The 27,660-nt window shown below is 42.1% G+C and overlaps 1 protein-coding gene across 4 annotated transcripts in view; it reads left to right on the forward strand.

Moving 5' to 3' along the window:
• LOC126473690 (polyglutamine-binding protein 1) overlaps nucleotides 1-27,660 on the forward strand; it is a 95,437-nt gene that overhangs the window by 19,945 nt on the left and 47,832 nt on the right. For 2 of the 4 annotated variants that reach the window (XM_050100926.1, XM_050100927.1), the window contains exons 3-4: nucleotides 22,401-22,528; nucleotides 23,774-23,949. In XM_050100926.1, the coding sequence (XP_049956883.1) occupies nucleotides 22,401-22,528; nucleotides 23,774-23,949 (304 nt within the window). The remainder of the gene's footprint in view (nucleotides 1-22,400; nucleotides 22,529-23,773; nucleotides 23,950-27,660) is intronic. The other 2 variants (XM_050100929.1, XM_050100930.1) reach the window with 1 other exon arrangement.

Genomic DNA, 27,660 nt, shown 5'->3' on the forward strand with positions numbered 1-27,660 from the left:
GAGTAGTCCCCGCCTGGAGATCCTAATGGGGGACTATTTTACCTCCGGAATATTTTACCCAAGAGGACGCCATCATCATTTAACCATACAGTAAAGCTGCATGCCCTCGGGAAAAATTACGGCTGTAGTTTCCCCTTGCTTTCAGCCGTTTTGGTTAATGTTACAAGGCCAGATCAGTCAATCATCCAGACTGTTGCCCCTGCAACTACTGAAAAGGCTGCTGCCCCTCTTCAGCCTTTTGTAGCAGCCTGTATGTTCTAGGGAATTTATTGTGGAGGTCTCACAAACTTCACACATTGTAAATGGTGTTTTTGGTTGGCCGTTTCTCTGTAAGGTGCACTGTATATATAAGCCTTATAGCCCGCCAGCTTGTGGAGGCATATTTGGACATAAGCTTAAGATCCCTTAAAACAATTACCAATGGGCATCTTGTATTCTTTATCAAGTTTTTATAAATCCTAAAGCACCTTCGTCCATTGTAAAACTTGTTTGCATGGTTGCTGGCCATTGATTCTGTTATACTATATCTGTCTTAAATGTTGTTAACGATTTTTCAGTAGTGAAATTTTGTTAATTTAAGATTACTCCAGGCTGCCATAAGCTGGTGTTTAAGGGCGAGACATCTTTTATCTTTACAAAATTTTACTGTGGTAGGCATTTATCTTTGGGCCCTTAGCAGTTTGTGCTTTTGGTAAGTGTAGTTATTTGTTTGATCAATTGAAGCTCTTGATTTGTAATTGCCTGGTAATGGGCAACACTGTATTGCAGTTAATAATTCTTGCTTCATCTGCTTAGTACTTTAAATTATTTTGATAAAAAAAGAAAAGAGATTTTATTTTCAATTCCCCAACATGTGGCAATCTTTGTTTTTTTTTTTCACATACCTATATATTTTTCAAATTGTATTTATTGCAGTGGTCAGCTTTGGGTTTATCAGTCATATTTACTAGTCATCAATGCTCCCAGTATGAAACTGTGTATTTACTAATTGTAAAGAGTTCAATTGTTTAAGTGTAAACAGTTTTTTTTTAATCCTACACTTTACCACTCCCCAACTACCTCCCTGCCAGTGGTGATGATGATGATGATGATTTTTCTTCCAAACTCAACAAAAAACTGTGTAAAAAAAATGGTCAGAAGTTCTCGGATGTTTGTTTCTTCTTGCCCCACATAACATATAAAATTTATTCACCTTTATCTTGCAATAACATACTATGATTGTTAGTATTGTGATTAAAATGTTGTCATCTAAAATATAAAGTCCAGGATGTGAATGCGTGACTATAAAGGGTGTTTCACAATTTGCGTTACACACTTCTAGAGGTTGTAGAGGGACTTAGTAGATCAAGTTTTACCCAGGAACGCATGCCCAGAAAGGTCATCCAACGACATTATGGAGAGTCAAAGTTGTAGGCGCTGGCACCTGTAAAATGTTTGTACATACAGGGTGATTTCATAATGATGTTACAGACTTTCAAGTGTGATGGAGAAGTGTAAATGTATCAGTTTGAGGTAAGGATCCCTGTACCAGCAACGAACAAGTTGAAAGTTACAAGCAAAAACCGTTCTGATACCGTGGAGTACAAGTACTGATACTGTTGTTGCTAAGTATGTAGGGTATATAACTTTCAGAGGTGGTAGTGTAAATCAAGGAAAAAATCTAGTAAACATGGGCTATAAAATGCATACCTGAGGGGCTATGAGCATTTGTTCATCTTCACTACTGTGAAACGCATCTCTATTGAACAAGTGCTCATAGCTCTTAAGGTTAGAGGCCAAGTTTACAAGACATTTTTTCTTGTTTTGTTCCATACTACCACCTCTGATACCTGTCTACCCAACAATCTTTGCAGAAACAGGGTCACTATTTTATATCATTCACACCGATCGGTGCAGTTGGTTAGTCTTGGTAGTGACGTCATTTTCGGCTCTTTATCCGAATTTCATATTCAGTAAGCTTCTGAGACCCGTTACTGAACGGTCCTCCCGCCGATTTTTTGACAACTGTGCCGAGAGGTTTTGGATTTCGGTACAGCCCTGTCGTTCAGTTAGCTGTGGTTTATTTACACCTGTAATTGGTTATTTTAAACATATTGAGTGGTTTTAGCTTTGGTCTTAGTGATTGTGTTACTAAAGAATCACCACAGGACATGTCTGATTGGGAAGTGAGTTAATAATATACTACTTTCCTTTCTTAGAAATATAGTGAGGTTAGGTTGTTATAGTGAATGATAAATAAAAGAAAAAAGTCAATATTCTCTCAAAATACCTGTTATTTTATGCAATTAAGAGTTTAAAGGTCATTGAAAATCAAGACATCGGCTCTGCTTAGGTATATTAAATGAGTGTTAGCTGAAATTATTAGTGACTTTGCACACTCTTTTCTGCAAATAGTTTACTTATTAATTATCAAAACGCATTTAAAACTTTTAAGTAACAATGCAAAAGAATTTCGTGAAGTCTGATAGAGGAAACATTCAAAAAATTTCATGTGTTTATGGCTTAAGCCCGCATCATTCGTCAACGAAATCAGCCTGCATCTCTCTCGAATGGAATTAAATAAAATAAAGCACTGACAGCATGCAAGTTGTAATAGTAAAGTTGGTAAGACGATGAACTCCTGTGGCAAAGGGCCTAGGTTCGTACACTGCTGGATGTGAAAATATCTATTTTTCCTCTTCTTGTTTGCAACACATTCTGAGACTTCATTAATTGTCAAAGTTAAGCATTTTTCTGAAATATTTGTTGTAATTTTACATGTAAGAGCATGTTTTCTCAGTAACGAGTATCTCCTATTTCGTGACATCCATATGTTTAAGAAATGAAAGATGAAATTACTGTGCGTGAAACAACTGGTAGTGACATTTGTACTACTGCTTGTCACAAATAATTCGCTATTTTTTTTTTTTGGAATACGTAGCGATTTCCGAGAATGTGGTCAGACAGGAATCCAAGAACACAACGTAAATTACTGCAAATGAAACTAGGTGCATTCGTCTTTGTACTCTAGCTTGTCACAAGCGTTTATCTGTGATTGAATCGTTAACAACAGTAGACAGAGATGAAAGATTCCTGCCACAATACTTTCGGACTATGCCACCGTATATGAAACTTTTTGATTCATCACATGCATGTTATGAACTACAAAGAATTTCTATAGCAGCACTCGCCACATGCTCTCGAAAAGGCGATTTTTAAAATTTTGTTTTTATGACCCAGATTGTTTATATATCATATAGGGAAGTAGGCTACTTTATCATTTGGATCTCTAGGAGCAAGCTACAACCACATACTATGCATCTTCTTATTCTTTTCGGGTTTGTGGAGATGTGTTCTGTCTGTGCAACTAATTGAAGGCAGTTTATCCCCATACATGTTTCGCTTCTTTTATTTCTGATGCATCATCACGAATAAAGGAAGCGAAACACGTATGCAAATAAACAAACTGCATTCAGTTAGTTGCATTGATGGAATGCACCTCCATGAATTTTGAAGCAACTAAGAAACGAAAGAAAAGAGAAAAAATGATGAATTTTTTTGTGTGTTTCTATAGATGTATTTGTACAATGTGGTACTACACTCCATTCCTAACTCATAAACATAAAATCCAAAACAAGATGTTGATGTGAATGAGAATAAAATGAGATAATGTGACATTTACAACAGTTTCCAGAACACAGTCAGTATTGTATCATTATCACGCATTCGTGGAAGCCTGCGGTCAGCGAAATTTGAATAGTAAGAATGGCATGCCTGTGTCGACTGCTAGCTGCTTCAAGTTCGTGGTGCTGCAGTGCACGTGCACGGATCTGGGGCAGATTGCTTTTCATTGGTTGCCGCGAGGAGAACTGACAATAGTATTTCGGTTTGCTAGGACCTTTCGGCATCGCTTTCAAAATGCTTACTGAATAATGTTGGCGGTCTGTTACAAAAACAAGACCATTTGGTGCGCTTGCGTACCGAACCATTCGGCAAAATGGTGGAAAGGAACATAATAGTGCCCCAGTACCAGTACATGTATTCCACTGTCAGAGGTATCAGAACGGTTTTATTTCCGGTACAGGGACTCTTACCTCAGATTGATACATTTATCCTTCTCCATCATCCTTCTCATCCCATATGGTAAGTCTCCCCTACCCCCGGATCTGGGTGACCTTTCCAGAATCTACCCCTTTTCCCAGACCTCTCCAGTCCTTTTTCTTCACCCTTCTTCCTTCCCCTTCAACCCTTGTGCCAGGAGGAGGAGCCACTGCCTTCAAAAGCTTGCAAGTTACGAGTCTTACATGTGTGTTCTGTCGCTACTTGGTGAGTAGATCTTTTATCTATGCAATTAAATAATCCTTGAAAGTTTGTAACATTATCATAGAATCACCCTCTATATTCATACATTTACAGGTGCCAGTACCTATAATTTTGAGGCTCTGTAGCGTCGTTGAAAGATGTTTGTGGACATGGGTTCTTGTGTAAAATTTGGTAATAAATCTCCTTTACAGCCTTGAGAGGTGTGTAGCATGAGGTGTGAAAACACCCTGTATGTGAAGGGTAATTGCTACTCATCACATAGAGAACATAGTGAATCGCAGAAACAGACACAATGAAAAATAAAGCAAGAAATATTACATCTTTTGGACAAAGTACTTCTCTCTCTCTCTCTCACGCACACGTGCACACACACACACAGGTGTGCATGCAGCACATAGCCATTGTATCCAGACACTAAGGCCCAACAGCGAGCACTGTCTAGCTCAGTTGGTTAGCAGGGGTGTGGAAGAGTTGTGGGGGTGGGGAGAGGAATAGTAGGGTAGGGGTGGAGAAAGAAGCTAGTGCTGCCTATGGGAATGTGTAGGGCAGGATGGATACAGGATAGGGCTGCTACGTGCTGCCTTGGGAGGCTGTGCTGGGTGCAGGAGGTGGAGAGGGGAAAGGGGAAAAAAGAGAGGGCAGAGGTGTGGAAAGGGCTATGTATGTGTGTTGGCTGGATAAGGGCAGAGTGGGAGGTACAGATAGGCAGGTGCCTAGCAAAGATTAAGTCCATGGGGGTTATGATAGGGTTCCCATCTGTGCAGTACAGAAATGCTGGCGACCGAGCAAGGTGGTGCAGTGATTAGACACTGGACTTGCGTTTGGGAGGACGACGGTTCAATCCCGCGTCCGGCCATCCTGATTTAGGTTTTCCGTGATTTCCCTAAATCATTCCAGGCAAATGCCGGGATGGTTCCTCTGAAAGGGCATGGCCAACTTCCTTCCCCATCCTTCCCTAATCCTATGAGACCGATGACCTCGTTGTCTGGTCTCCTTCCCCAAACAACCCAACCAGAAATGCTGGCAGAGGCTGTGAAGCACATTGTGTTGGGCGGCATGTTCAGCAACTGGGTGGTCCAGTTGTCCCTTGGCTGCTGTTTGGCAATGGCCATTCATGCACATAGGCAGCTTGTTATTTGTCTTGCCCACATAGAATGTGGAACAGTGGTTGCATCTGAGTTGGTAAATCACATAGCTGCTTTACGAGTGGTCTTGCCTTCAATGGATTTAGTAGATGCCAATGGCAGGACTGGAGTAGGTAGCAGTGTGAGGATGGTGAGACAGGTCTTGCATCTAGATCTATTGACGGGATATGAAATATAAGGCAAGGGTTTGGGATGAGGGATGGAGTAGGATATTGTGTAGGTTGGATGGGCAGCAGAATACCACTGTGGGATATGTGGGGAGGATATTTCTCGTTGCAAGGCTTGATGAGAGGTAGTCTAAAACCTGGCAGAAAATGTAATTCAGTTGCCCCAGCCATGGGTAATACTGAATCATGGTAGGAGTGTTCCTCTGTGGCTGAACAATGAGTGTGAGTGTGTAGGGGTTTGTAGATAATTGCCAGTCCAAGGCACTGGAGATTTGTTTCTGAACGAGGTTGGGAGGGTAATTTCTATCTTTGAAAGCCTCAGTGAGGCCCCTTGCATATTTGGAGATGGAGTGCTCATCACTGCAGATGTGATGACCATGAGTGGCTGGACTGTAAGGAAGGAAGTGGATGGCAGCTATCGAAGTGGAGATACTGTTGGTGGTTGGTAGGTCTGATGTGGATGGAGGGACTGATGTAGCCATCCTCGAGGTGGGGGTCTACATCAAGGAAGGATGCTTATTGGCTTAAGGAGGACCCGGTGAAGTAAACGGGGAAGAAGGTGTTGGTGTTGGATGTCCTGGAGGAATGTGGATAGGGTGTCCTCATCCTCAATCCAGGTCACAGTGTCATCAATCAGTCTGAAACAGGTGAGGAATTTGGAATTTTGGGTGGTGAGGAAGGATTCCTGTAGGTTAGCAGATGCCCATTGCTGTACCACAGCTTAGTTTGTAGCCGATACTTTCAAAGAAGAAGTAATTGTGTGTGAGGTTATAGTTGTCTATGGTGACTAGCAAGGAGATTGTAGGTTTGGAGTCAATCAGGCATTGGGGAATATAGTGTTCAACAGCAGCAAGGCCATGGGCATTGGGCTTGTTGGGAAAGAGACAGGTGGCATCGACATTGGTGGACAGAAATGATTGAGAGGTGGGGGAGGAAATAGTGTCTGTATGAGGGTAGGTTAGAGGTAATAAGCTGTGAAAATGTTGCTCGAACTGTCCATGAGTGTACTGCCGGTCCATGGTGTCCAATGGGCACAATATTTCGGCGATCAGACATGTCGCCATCATCAGGTGTGCTGATGAACTGAGCTCCTGAGGGCGGGCTACTGTCTCAAATCTCCTCCCCCTGCAAGGCGTTCTCTCCGCGGTCCGCACTCATGGCTGTGTGTTGGCGGTCACTGAGACGCTGGCGTTAGCGTCTGTGGTGGCATCGCTGTAATCGCCTCATCAACCGTGGCCACCCGTCCGTTTTCTTTGCTGAGCATCTTTTTAGTTAGACTCTCTGCTGGTTCCCATGCCTTGCGGAGGTTATAGCCACAATCTTGGTTGATGAATCCGTCCCTGGTACAAATTTTGATAGCCTCTCTGACGACGCTATCCCAGTATTTAGATGTCTGTGCAAAGATCCTGGTGTGATATGTTGGTAGTCCATTTCATGATTTTCGGACAAACAGTGCTTTGCAACCACTGACTTGTTGGGGGTACCTAAGTCAAGTGCGCCTCTGATGTTTCCGGCAGCAGCCTTCGATGGTGCACACTGTCTGTCCAATATAAGTCTTCCCACACTGACACGGAATCTGGTATATGCCAGCCTTCCGTAAACCAAGATCGTCTTTGAAACTTCCCAATAATGCTCTTGTTTTATTGGGTGGGCAAAAGACAGTTCCTACTCAGTGTTTCCTCCATATTCGTCCTATTTTCCCCAATAGTGCGCCAGTATATGGTATATAGGCAGTGGCTATCTCTTCCTCCATGACTTCTTCCGTCTCCACATGCTGTACTGTAGAGGTGGGTGGAGAGCACATCTAATCTGCCATTCCGATTACCCGTTTTTCCGGAATACACTTTTGAGGTGTTCCAGCTCATGGGGGCAGACTTTCTGCATCAGAGACAGTATGCACCCTGTGCACCAGTGTTTTTAGCGCCCCATTCCTCTGCGAAGGGTGGTGGCAGCTATCTGCATGGAAATGCAGGTCTGTATGCATTTTCTTCCTGTATACCCCATGAGGGAGAAACTGAAGAATCACATGTGAAAATGTTGGTTCACAATGCCAGACATTCTCTCTTTGGGGTCACAGTAACCAGCCACAATTTGGCATCCTGGATGGTTGAATTTATGAACTTAAGGAAACATGTAGAAGGCAGGGGTGTGGGGAGTAGTGGGGACAAGGAGAGATATCAACTCACAGGAGAGGTTCTGAGATGTAGTTAAGGATTTAAGGAGAGATTGGAGATCAAGCTGGATTTCTTGAATGGGGTCACTGTGACAGGCCTTGTAGAAGGATGTAGCTAACAGCTTGTGGAGTCTCTCCACCAGGTAATCCCTGCAGTTCATAACCACAATAGTGCGATCTTTGTGAGAAGGTAGGAGTATAAGTTCAGGTCAGTTTTTGTGTAGTGGTTTGCAGTTCTTTTTGTGGATTTCGGGTAGATTCCCGTATTCAGGGTTTTAGGGAATGAGGCGGTGTTCAAGGTTAGGGAATTCTGGAAAGTTAACGGAGATATTTTGGGTCAGTGTTGATGAATCATGGTTGGATATAAAACCAGGAAAGGCCCCAGGGTTTGATGGGATTCACCCAGAATTTCTGCTCCACTGTGGTAAATTTGCAAGATTATGGCTTGCGCGATTCTTCTCTAACGTGTTGCAAACTGGAAAAATTCCGCACACTCTCAAAAAGGCTAAAATTGTTGCCATATTAAAACCGGGCAAACCGAGTGACCAACCTCAGAGTTACCGCCCAATTGCCTTACTCAGCATGATCTATAAATTACTGGAGAGACTTATGTACCGACCGAAAAGAAGCTGCACAGATCAGGTCCTCGCTCTAACAACCTACATCGAGGCGGGCTTCCAAAGACAGCAAAAAACATCAGTGGTATTTGTTGACCTGACAGGCGGCGTTCGACACTGTCTGGAGACAGGACCTGATTTATAAGCTCCTCCGCATCGTACCATGTCTAAAAACGGCTAACCTTATCAACAAAATGCTCTGCAATAGACCATTCCAGGTTGTCATCGGTAACAACAGAAGTAAATTCATGAAACTTAATAATGGCCTGCCCCAAGGTTCAGTACTGGCTCCACTGCTTTTCAGCATGTATATAGCCAATATGCTTAGGACGAGATCCAAAATGTTCGGATATGTGGACGACTGGGCCTTGGCCACACAACACCGAGTGATGGAGGAAACTGAGATCACACTATCCAGCGATTTGACCACTCTAGGAAAATACTTCTGTGACTGGAGGCTCCAACCCAGCCCATCCAAAACAGAGGCCACTTGCTTCCACCTGAATAACAAATTAGCAAACAAAGAGCTCAAGATCCGCTTTGATGGCGGCATTCTTCCATATAATAGAACACCAAAGTATCTGGGCGTGACACTCGATAGAACATTGAGCTATAAACAACACCTTGTAAACACTGCTGAAAAAGTCAGAACTAGAAACAACATTGTCCAAAAGCTTTGTGGCACTAGTTGGGGGTCCACTGCCTCCGTTATGCGTAGCTCTGCACTAGGACTTGTCTATTCTGCAGCAGAGTACTGTTCCCCAATATGGTTAAATAGTGCTCACATCAAGAAGGTGGATGCAGTCTTGAACCAAACGATGAGGATTATCTCTGGAACGATCAGGTCAACTCCTGTCCAATGGCTGCCTGTATTGAGCCATATCCCGCCGCCACATTTGCGCAGAGAACACGCACTTGTCAGGGAGTGTCGAAAAATCCAAAATAGCCCAGATCTTCCTATCCACACCCTGAGTAATGGAATTGAGCAAAATAGATTGAAATCCAGACACCCCCCTCTCGCAAGTGCCAAAGATCTGGTAAAGAACGCTTTTATTCTTGAGGACCGCTGGAGAGAAGAATGGGAGGAAAAGACACCGCCTCAGGTTAACACCTTATTGGGAACATCTAACAGACCTCGGGGCTTTGACTTGCCCCGCAAAATCTGGTCTACCCTTAACAGGATCAGAACGAGCCACGGCCGTTGTGCGGACTCCTTGTACAAATGGAGCATAGTGCCATCACCACAGTGCGACTGCGGCGCTGACAGGCAGACAATTCACCATATCGTGGTAGAATGCCCTCTGAGGGCCTACCCTGGGCCAACAAGGGACTTCATGGATGCGACTAACAATGCAATCGATTATATTTCTAACCTAGATGTTTGTTTGTGATATTGTAACTGTTTTGTGTGTTATGTACATTTAGATTTTTCATACGTGATTTGTACTTGCCATACGCTAAATAAATAAATGGTTGGATAGAGCAGTCAGCTGAGCCAGGCAGGGCAAAGGACTGTGACTGAGGCTTTTGGAGGACAGATTCAAGACTGGGTTGCAGTACCTTTAGGCTCTAGGTTCTGCAAGGCGACAGAAGTGATTTTCTTAGGGTTCGGTAAATGGAGTAGGTGTGCAAGACATGATTTAGCAGCTATGTAGAGATACTGAGATGGTTTGATGGATTGTCGTAAAGCTGAATCATTTCTGGCTTTCTTTTTCGTTGTGCCTGTCTGCAACTCAGTGACTCTTCTGTGAGGGGAGTAGCAGTCTATCCTTTCCATATTGTTGGTGTTCCACCCCCTACTTTCTGTTATTTGATTTTGTCTGATGACTTCCCATTCATCCAACAACCAGTGCTGTTTCCTTTTGTTATTATTCTCTGTTGCATTACATTACATTACTCAGTAACCATCCATTTCTTTTTCTGCTGTCCTGTTTCACGGTCGCCTTTCAAACCGCACACATTCTGACTTCCTTGCCACCCTTTGTGAACAGCCTCGTCTGCATACAAAACACAGCTATTATGTCTGTGCAGATGACACGTGCAGCACCTCATGTCTCATGTTCTTCCCACAGATATAATTACCACTTGACCTTCAGATTGATCACACTACCTCCCTTCACCCTTGTGTGTTTTCCTATATCTCCATGTGCCATACATACTTTGTTCCAGCCCGTTCCTAACAAACACCTCCACCTCCCCACCCCCTCCTCCTCCTGCTCTTTGTCCTTACCAAAGCACTTACCTTACTGACCTCACATAATTCAATTACTCCTATTTCCTCTTCCCTTCACACATACCCATTGTCCTGCACTCCACTCTGTCATCATCTTTTTATTTATTTTTTCTCTTTGATCTCATTCCATTTTCTCAATGATTTCAGTTAGTTTTCATTTTTGACTATAGGCCCTATTGCTCACTCCAGTTTCATCTTTTCCCGCTATACTTCATCCATTTCATCTTTTTGTGATTTTTTCTGATGCATTTTTATGTAATTTGAAGTATTTTTATGCACGTTTTTATCTTTTACTATGGATCCTTGCTCCTTCCGTCTGTCTCAGAACTCACTCTCAGATGCTGTTCCTGCATTGTTGCCTAGTTTGTGGAATCTATACAACTACATGCATACTCCATAAGCCACCATATGGTGCATGGCAGAGGGTACCAAGTACCACTACTTCTCATACCAAGCGAGGTGGCACAGTGATTAGCACACTGGACTTGCATCTGGGAGGACGATGCTTCAAACCCACGCCTGGCCATCCTGATTTAGATTCTCCATGATTTCCTTAAATTGATTCCGGCAAATGTGATGATGGTTGCTTTGAAAGGGCACAGTCGACCTCCTTCCCATCCTTCCCTAATTCGATGGGACCATTGACCTCACTGTTTGGTCCCATCCTTCGGAATCAATCAACCAACCAACCAACAAACTACTGCTCATTTCCTTTCCTGTTCTGTTCGCAAAAAGAGCTAGGAAAAACCAACTGTACGAGCCCCCCTAATTTCTCATATTTTATTTCTGTAGCCCTTAAGCGCCAATAGAAACATTCTGCAGTCAGCCTCAAATGCCAATTCCTGAAATTTCCACAATTATGCCATACTAAAAGAGCATTGTCTTTCCTCCAAGATTTCCCATTTGAGTTCACAAAGCATCTCCCCACCTGGTGGGGAGTCCAAACACTCCAGCAGTACTCAAGAATTGGTCGGTCTAGTGTTCTATATGTTGTCTCCATTACAGATGAGCTACATGTTCCCAAAATTCTCCCAATAAAATGAAGCCAAGCATTTGCCTTCCCTAGTAACATGCTCATTCCATTTCATATACAAAGTGACTCTTATTAACCTTTAAAAACACCTGAAGTGATGTAGATGATGCTGAGACTAGTAATTTAATGTAAGACACATGGGGTTACACATGTCGGCGAATACCCCAGAAGTGGTGAACTTGTGACATCACCAGATGACGTATCTTACTGCACATGCAGTGGTGTGCTTATGTATCCTACAAGAACCAGTAGGGCCAGTGCCACACATCGCTCTACTAGGATTTTCTGTTTTCATTCTTGCATTATCCTATGTGATACAGAAGTGCTCACGGTAGTAACAATGCAAGACTATGATGGATCAGTTTACATTTACAAAAACAGGGCAGCCTAACGGAGCGATGTGTAGCACTGCCCCTTACCAGTTAGAGTAAGATCGACAAGTCAACTGCTGAACATGGGGTGATTGACGTCATCTGGTAATGTCATATTTTTCAACATTCATCATTCACATTTGAGGCATTTCCCAACATTTGCAACTCGATTTGTCTTATATTAAATTACTTGTCTCAGCATCATCTACATCGCTTTGGGGATTTTTGAATATTAATAAGAATCACCCTGTATGGCTTTGCACGTAAATATTGTCGCAGAAGAAGCTGAGTAGCGCAGTCACTGTATTGTAGTGGTTATATGTGTGTCATTCATCTACTTACACCTTCTTCTACGTCACATTATTCTGGTGGAGGCACTGGGTATTGGAACTCGTGATACCACACATTATCAGCGACACAGTGTCTCTATCAGGCCACGACAGAGCCACCGTTTACGTGGCGGGAAACCCAATTTCCAGCCCTATTCAACAGATTGCAATCTATCGGAGACAGAAGAAGAAGAGGATGTTACAAAGACAGCAACTGTGTGCCACCACATGAAACATCCTTTTGGGTTCTCTGGTGACGATGGCCAAGATCCAGACAAGTGGCTGAAGGTATATGAGCGTATAGCCAAATTTGACTAATGGGATGACACCGTGTGTTTGGCTAACGTATTTTTCTACTTGGAGGGCACTGCCAAGCAATGGTATGAGAACAACGAGGAGAAGTTCACAAGCTGGGAAGTATGCCAGGCGGAACTGCGCAAGTATTTCGGCGACACACGATGACAGAAGTGCAAGGCTGAAGATAAATTAAAGTGCAGGGTACAGTTTCCAGGAGAAACAACAGCATCCTACATTCAAGACGTCTTGGAACTGTGTAAAATAGTGGATCCTAGAATGTAGGAGGAAGATAAGGTTGCACATCTCATGAAGGGTATTGCTGAGGACATGTATCAAGCCCTACTCCTGAAGGAGGTTTTGACAGCAGACGACTTCATAAAATGGTGCCAGTATATCGAGACAATGCATCAAGAAAGAATTACACGCAAGAAGTTCGAATGGCTTCCAAACATCGTATCGATGTCTATGATGGAGGAAGAAACTGATTTCACAAGTGTTCTTTGTCAGATAGTGAGAGAGTAAATTCAGAAAGCACTTGGATTGCACAGAGAGCAAAAAAAAAAAAAAAAAACAAGACGCTTCAAGAGGTCATAAGGGAGGAAGTGGAACAGACATTGAACACAATCTCTCATCCTTCATTTCCGTTTAAAACAGTAAAAAAGTCAAAGCGCAGGCGAAGTTACGTTCCTACAGTGCCGCATGAGGAACCTGTTAGGCACCAATGAAGACTGACGTCATGAGGACCCAGGATAACCAACCAGTATGTTTTCACTGTGGACGACCGGGACATGTGGTGCACTATTGTCGAGAAAGGTGGCGGATATTTGATGACGCCGGCGCCAGAAGACAGCAGACCAATCTTAGCCAATGCCAACTCTGGGATGACGAAGGTGAACAAGAAGATGTGGGTGCAGGACGACGTAGGTCTCCATCGCCGCAAGCTAGCCGCTGGAGAGGACGCTCCCCAACATGCCGATCAAGGTGTCCATCACCATTTAGAAGCTCCAGCCGATCTCATAGCCGCCACAACCTGGTAAACTAAAGGGTGCGACCTTCCTTGGAGGTGAGGCCATTGAAGAGAAAAAATCTCCTCTGCCGTCGATCACTACAAAAATGGTAGGAAACTATGTCGATATCCTCATGGATGGCCGACCAGCCCAAGCTCTTGTGGACACTGGAACACCATATTCAGTCATTTCAGAGAAGTACTGTCGCCAGTTGAAGTAAACCGTATTCGTCGACGACAAAATATCTCTGCTGAAGGTGGCTAATTCTCGGATGGGACTTTTTGAAAGCTTCTCAGGCAATTATAGATTGTGGTCGCTCGAATATTATGCTAGACAAGAGGAGATACTGTGGACAGAAAGAAGTGCATCCTAATGTGTGGAGACTATGTGTGCTGAATGAAGTGATCATTACTGCAGTCAGTGCTAGAAAGGAAACTGTCATGTGCCATGCCATGCATAAACCCATGGATCTTGTAGTGAAATGTAAGAGAAGAATACCACTGAAGAATAACTTGGTCATCCGAGCCTCTGTCATCTTGTTTAAGAATGGATTCCGTGAATTGTGGATAGTTACCTTTCGCCGAGAACCGCAGATCCTTCCAAGACGCATTTGCGTAGCAGACGGTGGCCAAAAATTGCAGAAAAGCTGAGTCTCATAGAAACCTCCCATGCCGAGTCTGTGGGCGAAATTAGCCATACCATGTGTCAGCAACAGAATATTGAATAATTCGCGATGAAGCAGAGAAAATGATGAAGAACGACATCATTCAACCTTCGCAGAGCCCATGGTCATCACCAGTGGTTCTCGTCAGGAATAAGGGTGGCACTTTTGTGTTGATTACAGGAAGCTTAATAAGACTAAAAATAAAATAACTAAAAAGGATGTTTACCCTCTTCCACAAATTGACGATACACTAGATTGTCTGAAGGGGGCTAAGTTTTTCTCAACCGTGGACATGTACTCGGGATACTTTCAAATTGAAGTGGATGAGGCTGATTGTGAGAAAACTGCATTCATAACCCCTGAGGGCCTGTATGAGTTTAAGGTAATGCCATTTGGTTTGTGTAATGCACCAGCAACTTTTGAATGGATGATGGATAATCGTCTAAGGCACCTGAAGTGGACGATGTGTCTTTGTTATTTAGACAACATTAGTGTTCTCAGACATTTGATGAACATGTAAAAAGACTAAGGGCCGTTCTTAAGTGTCTCCAACAAGCCGGACTGAAACTTAATCCAAGAAAGTGTCTCTTTGGAGCAAAAGAAATCAAAATACTTGGACACCATGTGTCAATCAAAGGTGAGATCTATAATGGAATTTCCTATTACTATAAGTATTAGAGATGTGAGAAGCTTCCTTGGATTATGTTCTTATTACCGTTGTTTTATCAAAGACTTTTATATCAAAGCCAGGCCACTCTTAAGAGTTGTTAAAAGCTGATCTAAATTTATCTGGTGTGGTGCTCAACAAGATTCTTTCAATGTGCTGCGAAAAGCTCTGATGACTGACCCTGTACTTGGTCTGTATGGTGAGAGAGCACCTACCGAACTACACACAGATGCCAGTGGGTATGGGATTGGTGCTGTTCTAGTGCAAATTTCCAATGGAAAAGAGAAAGTTATAGCCTATGCTTCTAGGACACTTACAATAGTCGAGAGAAACTACTCAACTACAGAAAGAGAAAGTCTTGCTGTGATCTGGGCCATGTGCAAATTTTGACAGTATCTCTATCGAAGGCCATTCACAGTTGTTACAGACCATCATTCACTTTGTTGGTTGACAAGTCTTAAGGATCCAACAGGACGACTCGCCAGGTGGGCTCTACGTCTTCAAGAGTATGACATTACCATAGTGTACAAAAGTGGAAGAAAACACCAAGATGCCGACTGTCTCTCAAGAAACCCTGTGCAAGACTTTGATGAAGATAGTGACTGTCTGGCTGTGCTCCAGGATCTCTCTTCTGAGCAGAAGAAGGACGCCAAGATATCTCAAATTATACTTGCCTTAAATCGGTCAGAGGACGTGCAAGGACAATTTAAGGTAGTGAATGGATTCCTTTGCAAGAAAAACTTTGATATGTTTGGAAAGAGGTGGCTACCGGTGATTCCTAAGCACCTGCTCTTAGATGTTCTACAGAAATTCCATGACACACCTGAGGCTGACATTTAGGATTTATTAAGACATACAGTAGGATCTGCAAGAGACTTTTCTGGCCAGGTTTATTTAGGAGTGTCCGTCACTGTGTGTCGCACTATCGACAGTGCCAGAGGAGAAAGGCAGTTTCTCAGAAACCACGTGGCCAACTCATACCAATTCCACCAGCCGAAATGCCTTTCCAGTGTGTTGGGATTGACCTCCATGGACAATTTCCAGCATCTGCTAGTAGCAAAAGGATTATTGTTTGCACTGATTATCTGACACACTATGCCATTACAAAAGCTGTGAAAACAGCCGAAGCACTCGAGGTAGCCAAATTCATCATAAAAGACATTGTATTAAAACACGGTGCCCCAATGTCATTAATTACGGATCGAGGGAAAGTTTTTCAATTGAATCTTGTGACACAGATGAACCATCGGTGCAACATTACTCATCACATGACGACTGCCTACCATCCGCAAACCAACGGGCTTACTGAACCCCTTAACAAGACTTTGGCCGACGTGCTATCAGTGTTCGTCAGTGTTGAGCAAAGCAATTGGGATGAGGTGCTACCTTTCGTGATGTTTGCCTACAACACCACCAAACAAGACACCACAGGATTTACACCATTTTTCCTAGTGCATGGGCATGAGGCAACGACGATGATGGACACTGTTTTTCCGTTACATCCTGATGACGTTGACAACAACTACATCGGCCAGGTGTTAACAGAGCTGAGGAAGCTCGGCAGTCAGCCTGACTCCGCACGCTGCAGGCTCAAGAAAACGATCGCCAAAGGTATGATACGAGCCACCACCCTGTTGTTTATCAGCCTTGTGACCTCGTCTGGATCTTCACTCCTATTCGGAAGGTTGGTCTCTCTGAGAAGCTCCTCAGGCGCTACTTTGGACCTTATAAAGTTGTAAGACAGTTATCTGATGCTACTTCTGAAGTTGAAGATTTTGACCACGACACAAGACAACGAAAGATCAGAGATACTGTCCACGTCCTTCGAATGAAGCCCTATAAGGATTCTGAAACCCAGGGTAAATTCGATGCTTCAGCGACAGGCAACAAGCGGAAAGGTGACGAAGAATGAAGCGACAATGTAAGTTCTAAGAAGATCACTGCCAGGGCAAACATCAGTCATTGGGAGTCGGAGTATGCAGGACCAATGACTCGTTCCCGAACTAGGAGGACGTAACACCGAGACGCTGTTGTCTTAAGGAGGGAGCAATATCGCAGAAGAAGCTGAGTAGCACATTCACTGTAGTGTAGTGGTTATGATACTATACTGTTGCATGGAGGGTCGTGGGTTCAAAACTCGCCTGAACTGAAAAATTTTAATTTTTATATTCGATTCGAGTACATTCTAGAAGTATCCACAAATGGCAAGAATCATTGTACTGGAATGTTCTGTAGCTGTATATATATACCGTATGTGTTCTGGCCGGAGGCAGTTAGCTCTGTGCTCTTGTATGTGCAAGTGCTGAATAAGCCTTTATTAAGTGAAGTTAGTGTTCGTCATTCATCTACTTATACCATCTTCTACGTGACAACATTTAATTGATGTGCTTGTGTCACACAGCAACCTAATAATGCTGTATTCAAATGTTGCAGGAGTATTTGCCTACTCATCCATGTTAACTTACATTTTCCTACAATTAGAGCAAGCTGCCATTCATCACACCATCTAGAAATTCTGTCTAAGTCATCTTGTGTACTCCTACAGCCATTCAATGACGACGCCTACTCATACCCCACAGCACCATCAGTAGACAGGCATAAATTACTGCTCAGCCTGTCCATCAGATTGTTTATGTATATAGGGAATAAGAGTGGTCTTAATACACTTCTCTGGAGCACTCCTAACAATACCATTCTCCCTTATGAACACCCACCATCAAGAACAGTGTACTAGGTTCTGTTACTAAAAAGATTTTTGAGCCACTCGCATATGTGGGAATCTAAACAGTGTGTTCGGGTCTTCATCAAAAAATCTGCACTTGGGCGCCCTGTCAAACCTTTTCCGGAAATCTAAGAGTATGGCATCTGCCTGTTCCCCTCCATTCATTGTTTGTACAGTATCAAGTGAGATAAGGGCAAGCTGAGTTTCACACAAGCAATGCTTTCTAAATCTACCCTAATTTGTGGAAAGAAGCTTTTTTGTCCCAGGGAAATGAATTATATTCAAACTCAGAATGTCTTTGAGAATTCTGCAGGAAACTAATGTTAAGGATTTTAGTCTTTAATTAAAGAGGCTGCTCTTTCACCGTTATTATATACAGGAGTCACCTGCGCTTTTTTTCCATCTGCTTGGGACTTTTAACTGGGTAAGAGACTCATTATAAGTGAAAGATAAGTAATCGACCAGTGCTGCAGAATACTCTCTGTAAAATCAAACTGAAATTCCATCTGGACCTGGCAACTTATTTGTTTTCAACTTTTTCAGTTGCTTCTCTACACCATGTATGCCTGTTTCTATGTCCTCCATGCAGGAGTCTGTACAACTGTCAGATGACTGTATGTTTGTATGATCCTCCTAGCCTCAAAAATGAAATTTATATCTTCAGCATTCTTTCCCCCCAGATGTGCTGCCCATCACATTACCCATCAGCGGCTGCAATCCTTACTTCCACACTGACTTCTGTCTGTTCAAATTTCGTTAGTTGATACCCTTATCCAACCTCATCGTGTAAAACCATGTAAATCAGGCCCAGACATCCTTGCACTACCTCCTGTGTAACTGTAAAACTCTCTTGCTGTGCAATCACAAATGCCTGACTCCCATCTCCCAGACTGAAACTCTTGCATTCCAAGAACTAGAACTGTAAGCACACCACAACCTCAAAAACCTGTTCAGTCCATTCACCTCATACTGCCACCTTGAATTACCACTATGCACCAGCAGTATAAGAGCTTCCATCAAACTGTAGGGAGTATATGAGATGACTTGTGAAGAATTTCGAGTACCTGTGAGGAATGGTGGCTTGTTCTAAATATAGAAAAATGTAAGTAAATGTGGACGAGTAGAAAAGACTATCCTGTAACATTTGAATACAGCATTAGTAGGGTGCTGCCTGACACAGTCAGATCAGTTAAATATCTACACACAACATCACAATGCAATATGAAATGGAGTGTTCACATCAGGTTGGTGCTAGGGAAGGTGAATGCTTGACTTTATTGTATTGGAAGAATTTTGGGAAAGTGTAATGCATCCATAAAGGAGGAAGCATATAGAACACTAGGGTGACCCATTCTTGAGTACTGTTTGAGTGTTTAGGATCCCCACCAGATCGGATTAAAGGAAGACATTGAAAAAATTCAGGTGTGTGCTGCTAGATTTGTTACGCAGCAGGTGTGATCAGTGTGTAAGTATTACAGAGCTGTTTCATAAACTCAAATGGGGTCCCTGGAGGGGAGCCAAGGTGCTTTTTGTGAGGAACTACTGTGGAAATTTAAAGAAATGGCATTTGATGCTGACTGCAGAACAGTTCTACTCTGTCCAACATACATTTTGCCTAAAGGCCACAAAGATAATATGCGAGAAATTGGGGCATGTACTGAGGCTTTTAGACAGATGTTCTTCCTTCACCCTGTATGCAAGTGGAACAGAAGAGGAAATGACTAGTAGTGGCACATGGCACCCTCTGTCATGCACCGTATGGTGACTTACAGAGTATGTGTGTAGGTGTAGATGTAGGTGGCCTTATAACTGCCAAATGCTGTCATGCAGACCTAGTACATTTACCAAACATTCAGAAACTCCCACCGCCCTACAGAAACCAGAGTCTAATCAGACTCACAGCACTGTCATGAACCCATATTCCAAAAGAATCAGTCCTACAGAAGTATTGGCCCTTCCCAAAAGTCTTACATTTTGCCCCACTCCTAAATTCAACGACACTGGGCTTTCTTTCCTTCTCCCCATTCCTACAGTTGAAAGACTTAAATGCCACTAACACCACCAATCAGGCTCAATCAAAAACCAGTATTGAACCTTGTCTGGTTCTGTTTACTCACCTGTGATTGACCCCACTGCGCCCAAATCTGCCCCTGTTAACTTTCTAGGATTTCCTAACCTCGAACCTTGTCTTATCATCATTCCCCAAATCTCTCAACATGGAAACAAACTTCACATCTATTGAAAGAACCACAATCCGCCGTCTAAAACCTGATCCTGACCTTGTAATCCTACCTGCTGACAATAGCTGCTCCACTGTGGTTATGAACCGCAGGGATTACGTGCTGGAGGAATTCCACATGCTGTCAGTTATGTTCACCTATGCTCATGTCACAGTGACCCCATTCAAGATCTCCAAGCTTAATAAAGTTCTAACCACTTCCCGCACTTCTACCTTCTACAAGCTTGATAAAATTCATAAAACCAACCACCCAGGATGCTCCATTGTTGCTGATTATTATGTTCTAACAGAGAATCTTTGCCCCTGTGGACCAAAATCTTCATCCTGTTATTTGTGAAGACACCAACCATTTCCTCCACTGACTCTCCACAGTTCCTCTTTCTTTAACACCTGGAGCCGTGCTCGTCACTACCAATGCCATTCTCTCTACATAACATCCCCATTGCCTATGGCCTTCCCACTATTAAACACTACTTTTCCCAACTCCCAACTGACTCCATATGTACAACTTCCTTCCTGATCACCATGACCAGCTATATTCTCACTTGTAATTACTTCTCCTTTGAAGGCATCACCTACAAACTTATATGTGGTACAGCAATGGGCTGCTGCATGGGACATCGAGAGGAATCCTTCCTAACCGCCTAGAATCCCAAACCACTCATCTGGTTCTCAGTGCATTGATGACATCTTGATGATCTGTGTTGTGGGTGAGGACACTTACCTACATTCTTTCAGAATCTTAAAACGTTCTCCGCCATTTTCTTCTCCTGATTCTCCTCAACTCAACAAGCTACCTTCCTCGATGTTGACCTCCATGTCAGGGCTGGTACCTTTAGTATATGTGTCAACATCAAACCTACCAGCCATCACAATACCTTCACTTCCAGAGATGCCACGTTTTCCAAAGTAAGACGTCCCTTCCATTACAGTGTAACCACTCGTGGTTATCACATCTGTAGTGACAAGCAGTTGCTCTCCAAATATGCTAAGTGTCTCACTGAAGCCTTCACAGACTGAACTTAGTCTTCCAACTGTGTCCAGAAATAAATTTCCCATGCCTTGTCTTACCAGTCACCTACAGTCCCCCAAGTACTCACTGTCTGGCCACAGAGGATCACTCCTACCATGACTTAGTACTATCCAGGTTTGGGGCACCTGAACTGCATTCTGTGCCAGTATTCTACTACCTATCATTGTACCCTAAAATGAGAAATATCCTCCCCAGTCCTCCCACAGTGGTATTCTGCTAACCACCCAACCTACACAGTATCCTTGGCTGTTCTTATTCTACCCTTGCTCCCAGCCCATTGCCTCATGGTTCATATTCCTGCAATAGACTTAGATGCAAGACCTGTCCCATGCATCCTCATGCTACCACTTACTCTAGTTCTGCCATAGGCATCTACTCCATCAAAGGTAGGGCCACCTGTGAAAGCAGCCAAGTGATCTACGAACTAAACTGCAATGCTGTTCCACTTTCTGCATAGATATGACAAATAACAAACTGTCTTTCTACATGAATGGCCACTGCCAAACTTTGGCCAAGAGACAGCTGGACCAACCGGTTGCTGAACTTGCTGTCCAACACAATGTGCTTAATTTTCATGACTGCTTCACGACATGTGCCGTCTGGGTACTTCCCACTAACACTGGCTTTTCTGAGTTGCACAGACGAGAATTCTACCTATAACATATCTTCTGTTCCCATAACCTCATGACCCCAACCTTTGATAGTCCCTGTCCCTGTCCCTGTCCCTGTCCCTGTCCTTTACCTGCCTATCCCTTCCCTGTTCCCTCTTCAGGAATATCCTTCCAATGCACCTACATGGTTCTTTCCCTTTCCTGCTTCTGTCCTTTCTCCCTTTCCTCTTCCCCTTTCTCCCACCCCCAGCACAGCCTCCTCAGCCTACACCTAGCAGCTTTATCTTGTCCGTGTCACATTCCTGCACCCTCCCACAGGTAGCAATAGCGTCTTCTACCACCCCAACCTTGCTGGCCTTTTCCCTCCCTGCCCCATACCTCTTCCTTACCTCTACTACTCACTCCAGCTATATTGCTGCTCACCTCTCATGCAGGCCTTAGTGTCTGTAGACAGTGGCCATGTGCATGTATGAGTTGTGCTTGTGTGAATGTGTGTGAGTTTTCTATTTCTGAAGAAGAATTTTCACTGAAGCTGAAATATTTCTTTTTTTTTCATTGTGTTGGCCTGCAAGTCATCCCGTCCTCTTAAGTGGGGAGCAGTAATCTGTCCTTAAGATGCTGTATTTTTTATACTAAACATTTATGAATATTTCATTCAGATATTAGAAAATATTAAGCAACTGATTAGCACATGAATCTGTTGTATGTATTTTTTAGTATGATGAACTACTATTATCTTTATGATATGTGCATATGTATAGTAATTTACATCTCCCTCTGTTTTTTGAAGTAGCTAACAAAACAGCTACAGTACCTGCTGTTGAAGAAGTCATTGCTGAAGACTATGATGGGAATAAGAATACAACAAAGGAAAAATTTGGAGATGACTTTCTGAGTGATGTCGATCTCAAAATTATGGTAAGCTTGACACAGGCAGATCTGCTCTGTTCTTTTTGTCAACACTAAAATGTTGAATGTTGTTAAGAGTAGATGCAGTGCTGTTACTACCTTGTTTTATGTTGTTGTGTTGCCATCACTCACCATGGTGTCTGACAGGAGTCCAAAGGTATGTGGCCACAGTTGGTTTTAAGTACCTATTGGGGAATAGCAGTCAGTCAGTGTGTTTCAGTGTTGTGAACTGAAGCTAATGTCTCCTGTCTCAGTCACAATATTTGTTTTGGATCTGCAGTTTATTATGAAGGGCATAGGATCAGCTGTCAGGAATGCGTAGCAGTAACTGTAAAACTGTAACATGTGGTTACTGTGATGATGTTAAAGGGAGTGAAGTCCTCATGTCACACAGTATGCACAGCATTGGAATAATTAGTGTGACTGAAAAAATTGCTCTCTGTAGCCGTAGTGCAAGAAACAGTTGCTGCAAGCTACTGCAGCACTGTTAAACAGCTTCAGTTTGGATGTGGCAGTTTGAAGTTAGTCATGATACCTAACTTTTCCAATATGGCCACAGTGTGCAGCGCATTCGAGTAGTGCGCTATTCAGCAACTTCAGGCACTTCCACGTGAGGCTGCTGGCTCAGTTGCCTGCAGCAGGAAACCAGTGGCTCCTGGCGGGCAAATACCTTCTATATTGTTTTGCATCGGCTCTGGATTGTGTCTCTTGTACACACTACCAAACGTTAATGTTTCGATTGCATTATGAATATCATGTTGTGACTCAAATAAAGCTTATTGGGTTTTCGTGACCACATTTCTTATTGTGTTCAGAATTTGAGCAGTAGAGACTGTGGAACAATTCTGAACACTTTTGAAAGTTTCAGTTCTGGTACTAAAAAATTATGCCCTTCAACTTCACCCCATGCCAGTGGTTGAAGTCTAAACAACAGAAAATTTCTTCCTGCAAGAAAACTAGATACTCTTAAAATGTGAACGAAAGTAATGTGCTGCTTTGATAGCTCTACAACATACAATTTTGAATCACACTGACAAAGCAGTGGTTGTAAAAATAAAGTTTTTTATAATTAATTTTACTTGTATATATAAAAACACAACATAAAAATATCAAAACTGATACTGTGCTGCCATATCGACTTTTTATTTACTTGTTCAAATCAGTGGATGTGTAAAAAACAAATTATTTTATTATTTTCAGTTGGATCTGTATGCATTTATTTCAAAACTGAAACAGATTATCACCCTTTTTCAGGGTCACCCAGGTTGTCCAAATAAATACAACATTTACCATGAGTGTTCTGTATTTTGTCAAAAGCACTGGGGAGACGGAATTACAGAACCAGACTCCAAGTATCTAGCAAAAAAGAGAAAACTGCTGCGTAAACATCCTCTGCCACAAAACTGGATAGAACTCTATGATCCTGGAACGTAAGAATTATTTTTAATCATGCAAAAACTATTTGATTTTCTTTGTTGCCAACATCTACATTTTAAAAAGTCGTTAATTCTTTATAAATGTCCATATATATGTGCTACCAATATGGCAAATTGCATACTAATATTTGGTACACATTTAAACTGTAGGAAAAATACTCAATTTCTAGAGAGAATGACCAAGTGTGTATTTGTACCTCACATTAGTGCCCTATTTATTTATTTTCTGCATTGTAACTTTATTACAAGATTTGGATACACTAGTAACAGGCTTCAAGCTTTGAGATAATACTAGGATCTTAGTAAAACAATAGATATCAGTTATAATCCAGCCAGTGGAATTAACAAATTGATTGGGATAAAAGATAAGTAATGGTGAACCACATAGATATGCAAAGTTTTGATCAAAAATTAAAATAGATGCAAACCTAACAGATGTTAATTGTGGAAGGAATTGAATTGAGCCTTTCTGTGACAGTCAAGTATGAAATATTTTGGGTTCATGGCACAACCACATAGTGGAGTTTTGAGTAGTATATGACTGACTGATAGATTCACTGATTCATTCTTGCATATATCTTGTTCCATAAATCCAATCAAACTCCATTCTGGATGCTAAACAGAGATTCAAGGAAATTATTTTTACTTCTAGTATTGTTGTTGTAACTTTAATAGTTCATTTAAAATTTACTCTTATTAATATCCATAAGTAACATGCTCGGGAATTAATGTATTGTCGTGTGAGTATAAAAATCACAATTTGCTGAAGTAGTTTTCACAATGTGTTTGTTTATCAGATTTACACAATAGTCTTTCTGTATGCTTCTGAAAAGTAAATATTTTTCTGACCTTCCCCAACAAGATTATACCATAGGAAAATATTAAGGGAAGTGTAAAAAATGTACTAGCAGTTCCATTTGGGTCTCGACTTACTGAGAATTACTTGAAAGAGAAAAGCAGACAACTGAGTTTTTTCATGTATCTGGTAGCATGGTTTCAAAGGATTACACAGAAATAAAATATATCAGCAAGGCCCTGTGTCTGTCAGTAAGAAATTTGGGAAGATCTGGTTAGATGTTTTAAATTCGTCCCTTCTTTTGCTTGGTTGTAATTTAATTCCTAGTAAAAATGGCTTGACGAAACATATTTAAGTTCTGATATATAAGATGGCCCTGAACAACTAAAATGGGTTGTTTAGGTAAACCTTAATCACCCATAGCAGCCAGCAAGTTTTTGATAATTTTGATTAAACATTGCAGTCATCAGAATTTTAGTTCTATGTGGTCTTCAGTAACCATTAATATTTTTCTTTTGATATGACCCCATAAAATGGCCATTTTCCCCCATTTTTTTAGTGTCTAAATACCTCTCAGCGAATGTTCGAGTTATAATAGAAAGTCCAGAATGGAATAACAGTGACTTGGAAGGCATCGTTAATATTGCACAACAAAACAGAAAGAAATATTTGTACTTTTAGACAATGTTCTTCCTCACAAGTAGAACTCTTTACACATTCACACAGCTCACACACACATGGCCTCTGTCTCCAGACACTAAAGGCCTTAGCACTTGGAGACATTAGCCATGTGTGTGTGAGTTGTGTGAATGCGTGAAAGTTCTACTTCTGAGCTATAATGGAGGGAAGAGATGACTTGATAATATAGTCAGATTGAAATTACTTTGTGATTCATGCTTCAGTGAGTCAAGTGGTAGCGGCCAGCAGGCTATACATTCTAGTACTTTCACGAGCATCACAGGCTGCCTTTTGTGTTGCACATTTTGCAGGTATGGACAGTGCTTTGAGAAGCGTGGCTGGATGCTCGTCGGCAACACTGCCCCCTGTCACTGCATTCTGTCAATCACGAAGTAAAGTTTTTAGCCCATTCACAGTTTTTTCACTAACTGCCATCATCATGAATCGTGTAGAGGTGGCCTGATAATATTTGTGCAAAGGAATCATACTATTTCAAACACAAAAATTTGCATAATTACTCAAAGAATGATTGTTTTGATCCTAATCAACAGAAGTGCACTAGCAGAAATTTTTGCCCTGCTAAGGCTGTTGGGATGTCATACTGAGACCAGGTTGCCATATGATAGTAAATATGAGAAACATCAACATTGCAGCCACTCAGGGGCCCTGAGCGTGCTGATATCTTATGTAGTTTTACAGGGATAAACAAGTATCTAGTGTGGCAAGACAAATCACAGTATCCATTCCCGTGAATGCTTGATATTATAGTTATTTTATCTCATTCCAAATGTTTTTGACTGAATTGTCATTCATGTATGTAGTGTCTCAAACTCATCACAGATGCTTCATAACTGTCAAAATATATGAGACAAACTCATAGTATTTACAACATCTTACTTGTCAACTCGTATAATGTAGACCCGCTATTGCGACACATAGGTGTCAAACCCACTACTAATTTTGTTTTCTCGTGTGTAAATGACAAAATTAGAGTAGACATACTTTATGAAAAGGCTTAGAATGCCACTCACCACATAGTGGAGGCATTGAGTCACAGACAAATAGATGAAAGAAACTGGTAAACATTTAATCTTTTGGACAAAAAACTTCTTATTTGGAAATCGAAAACACACACATTCAAAAGCACTTCTCACACATACATGGCCACTGTATCCGGGTACTATGGTACTAGGATCTGACTGCAGCTGCATCTGATGTGACATGGGATTGTGTGAGATACTAGGATATGGGTGGGGGAAAATGCTGTGCTGCCTGTGGGAGTGTGCAGACACATAGTGGAGACAGGATGGGCCACTAGATGCAGAGTCTAGAGCTTGGGGGGGGGGGGGGGGGGGAGCTATGGAGTTTTTTGTGGCATCATTCTTCTGACTGGTTTGACGCGGCCTGCCACGAGTTCCTTTCCTGTGTCAACTTCTTCATCTCAGAGTAGCATTTGCATCCTATATCCTCACTTATTTGTTGGATCTCTGGCTTCACCTGCAGTATTTACATTCTAAAGCTTTGTCTAGTATCATGGAGATTATTCCCTGACGTCTTAACACATATCGTATCATTCTGTCCCATGTCTTTGTCATTTTTTTCCATATCTTCCTTTCTTCGCCAAATCTGCAGTAAACCACCTTATTCTTCAAATGGCTCATCATTACTAAGTACTTTGGTACCCCACTTCCTTCCAGACTGATTCTTCTGAATGGTTGTCTATATCAGTACCTGGATACACTTTACAATCCAGTATTTTATTTTTGGAAAGTCTCCTGACTGTGTGATTCTTGAACAGAGTATTCATTATTAACATCTGAAATTTTTTTTCTAGTCATTTCCCTGCAACTGTGTTCCAATCACCCATGATTATTAGATTTTCATTTCCCTTTGCATACTGAATTACTCATTCAGTATCCTCATATAGTCCTTGGTTCTGTGTTCTGCTTAAATTTAGAATAAGAATCATCAGCAATGGCGGCTGAAGACTTACAGCATAAGAAGTCACCCTTGTTCTGCCAATGGCTCAATGGCTTTGTCAAAGAGGGCAAAGGAGGGACAGAGGTTCAGGGTGCTCTCTTGCATTTGGGGTGGTAAACTGCCCTTAAAAGGCAGAAGAAGCAGCAGTGATAAAAGCTATGGTGATGGAGAAGCCAACCGAAACCACTGTATTGCAGACATGTGATGCTATCCATAGGACTTGTGGCCTGTAATTGAAAGTGTCGTGATAA

The sequence above is a fragment of the Schistocerca serialis genome, chromosome 4, assembly GCF_023864345.2.
Source record: "Schistocerca serialis cubense isolate TAMUIC-IGC-003099 chromosome 4, iqSchSeri2.2, whole genome shotgun sequence".
In the NCBI taxonomy this organism is placed as follows: domain Eukaryota; kingdom Metazoa; phylum Arthropoda; class Insecta; order Orthoptera; family Acrididae; genus Schistocerca; species Schistocerca serialis.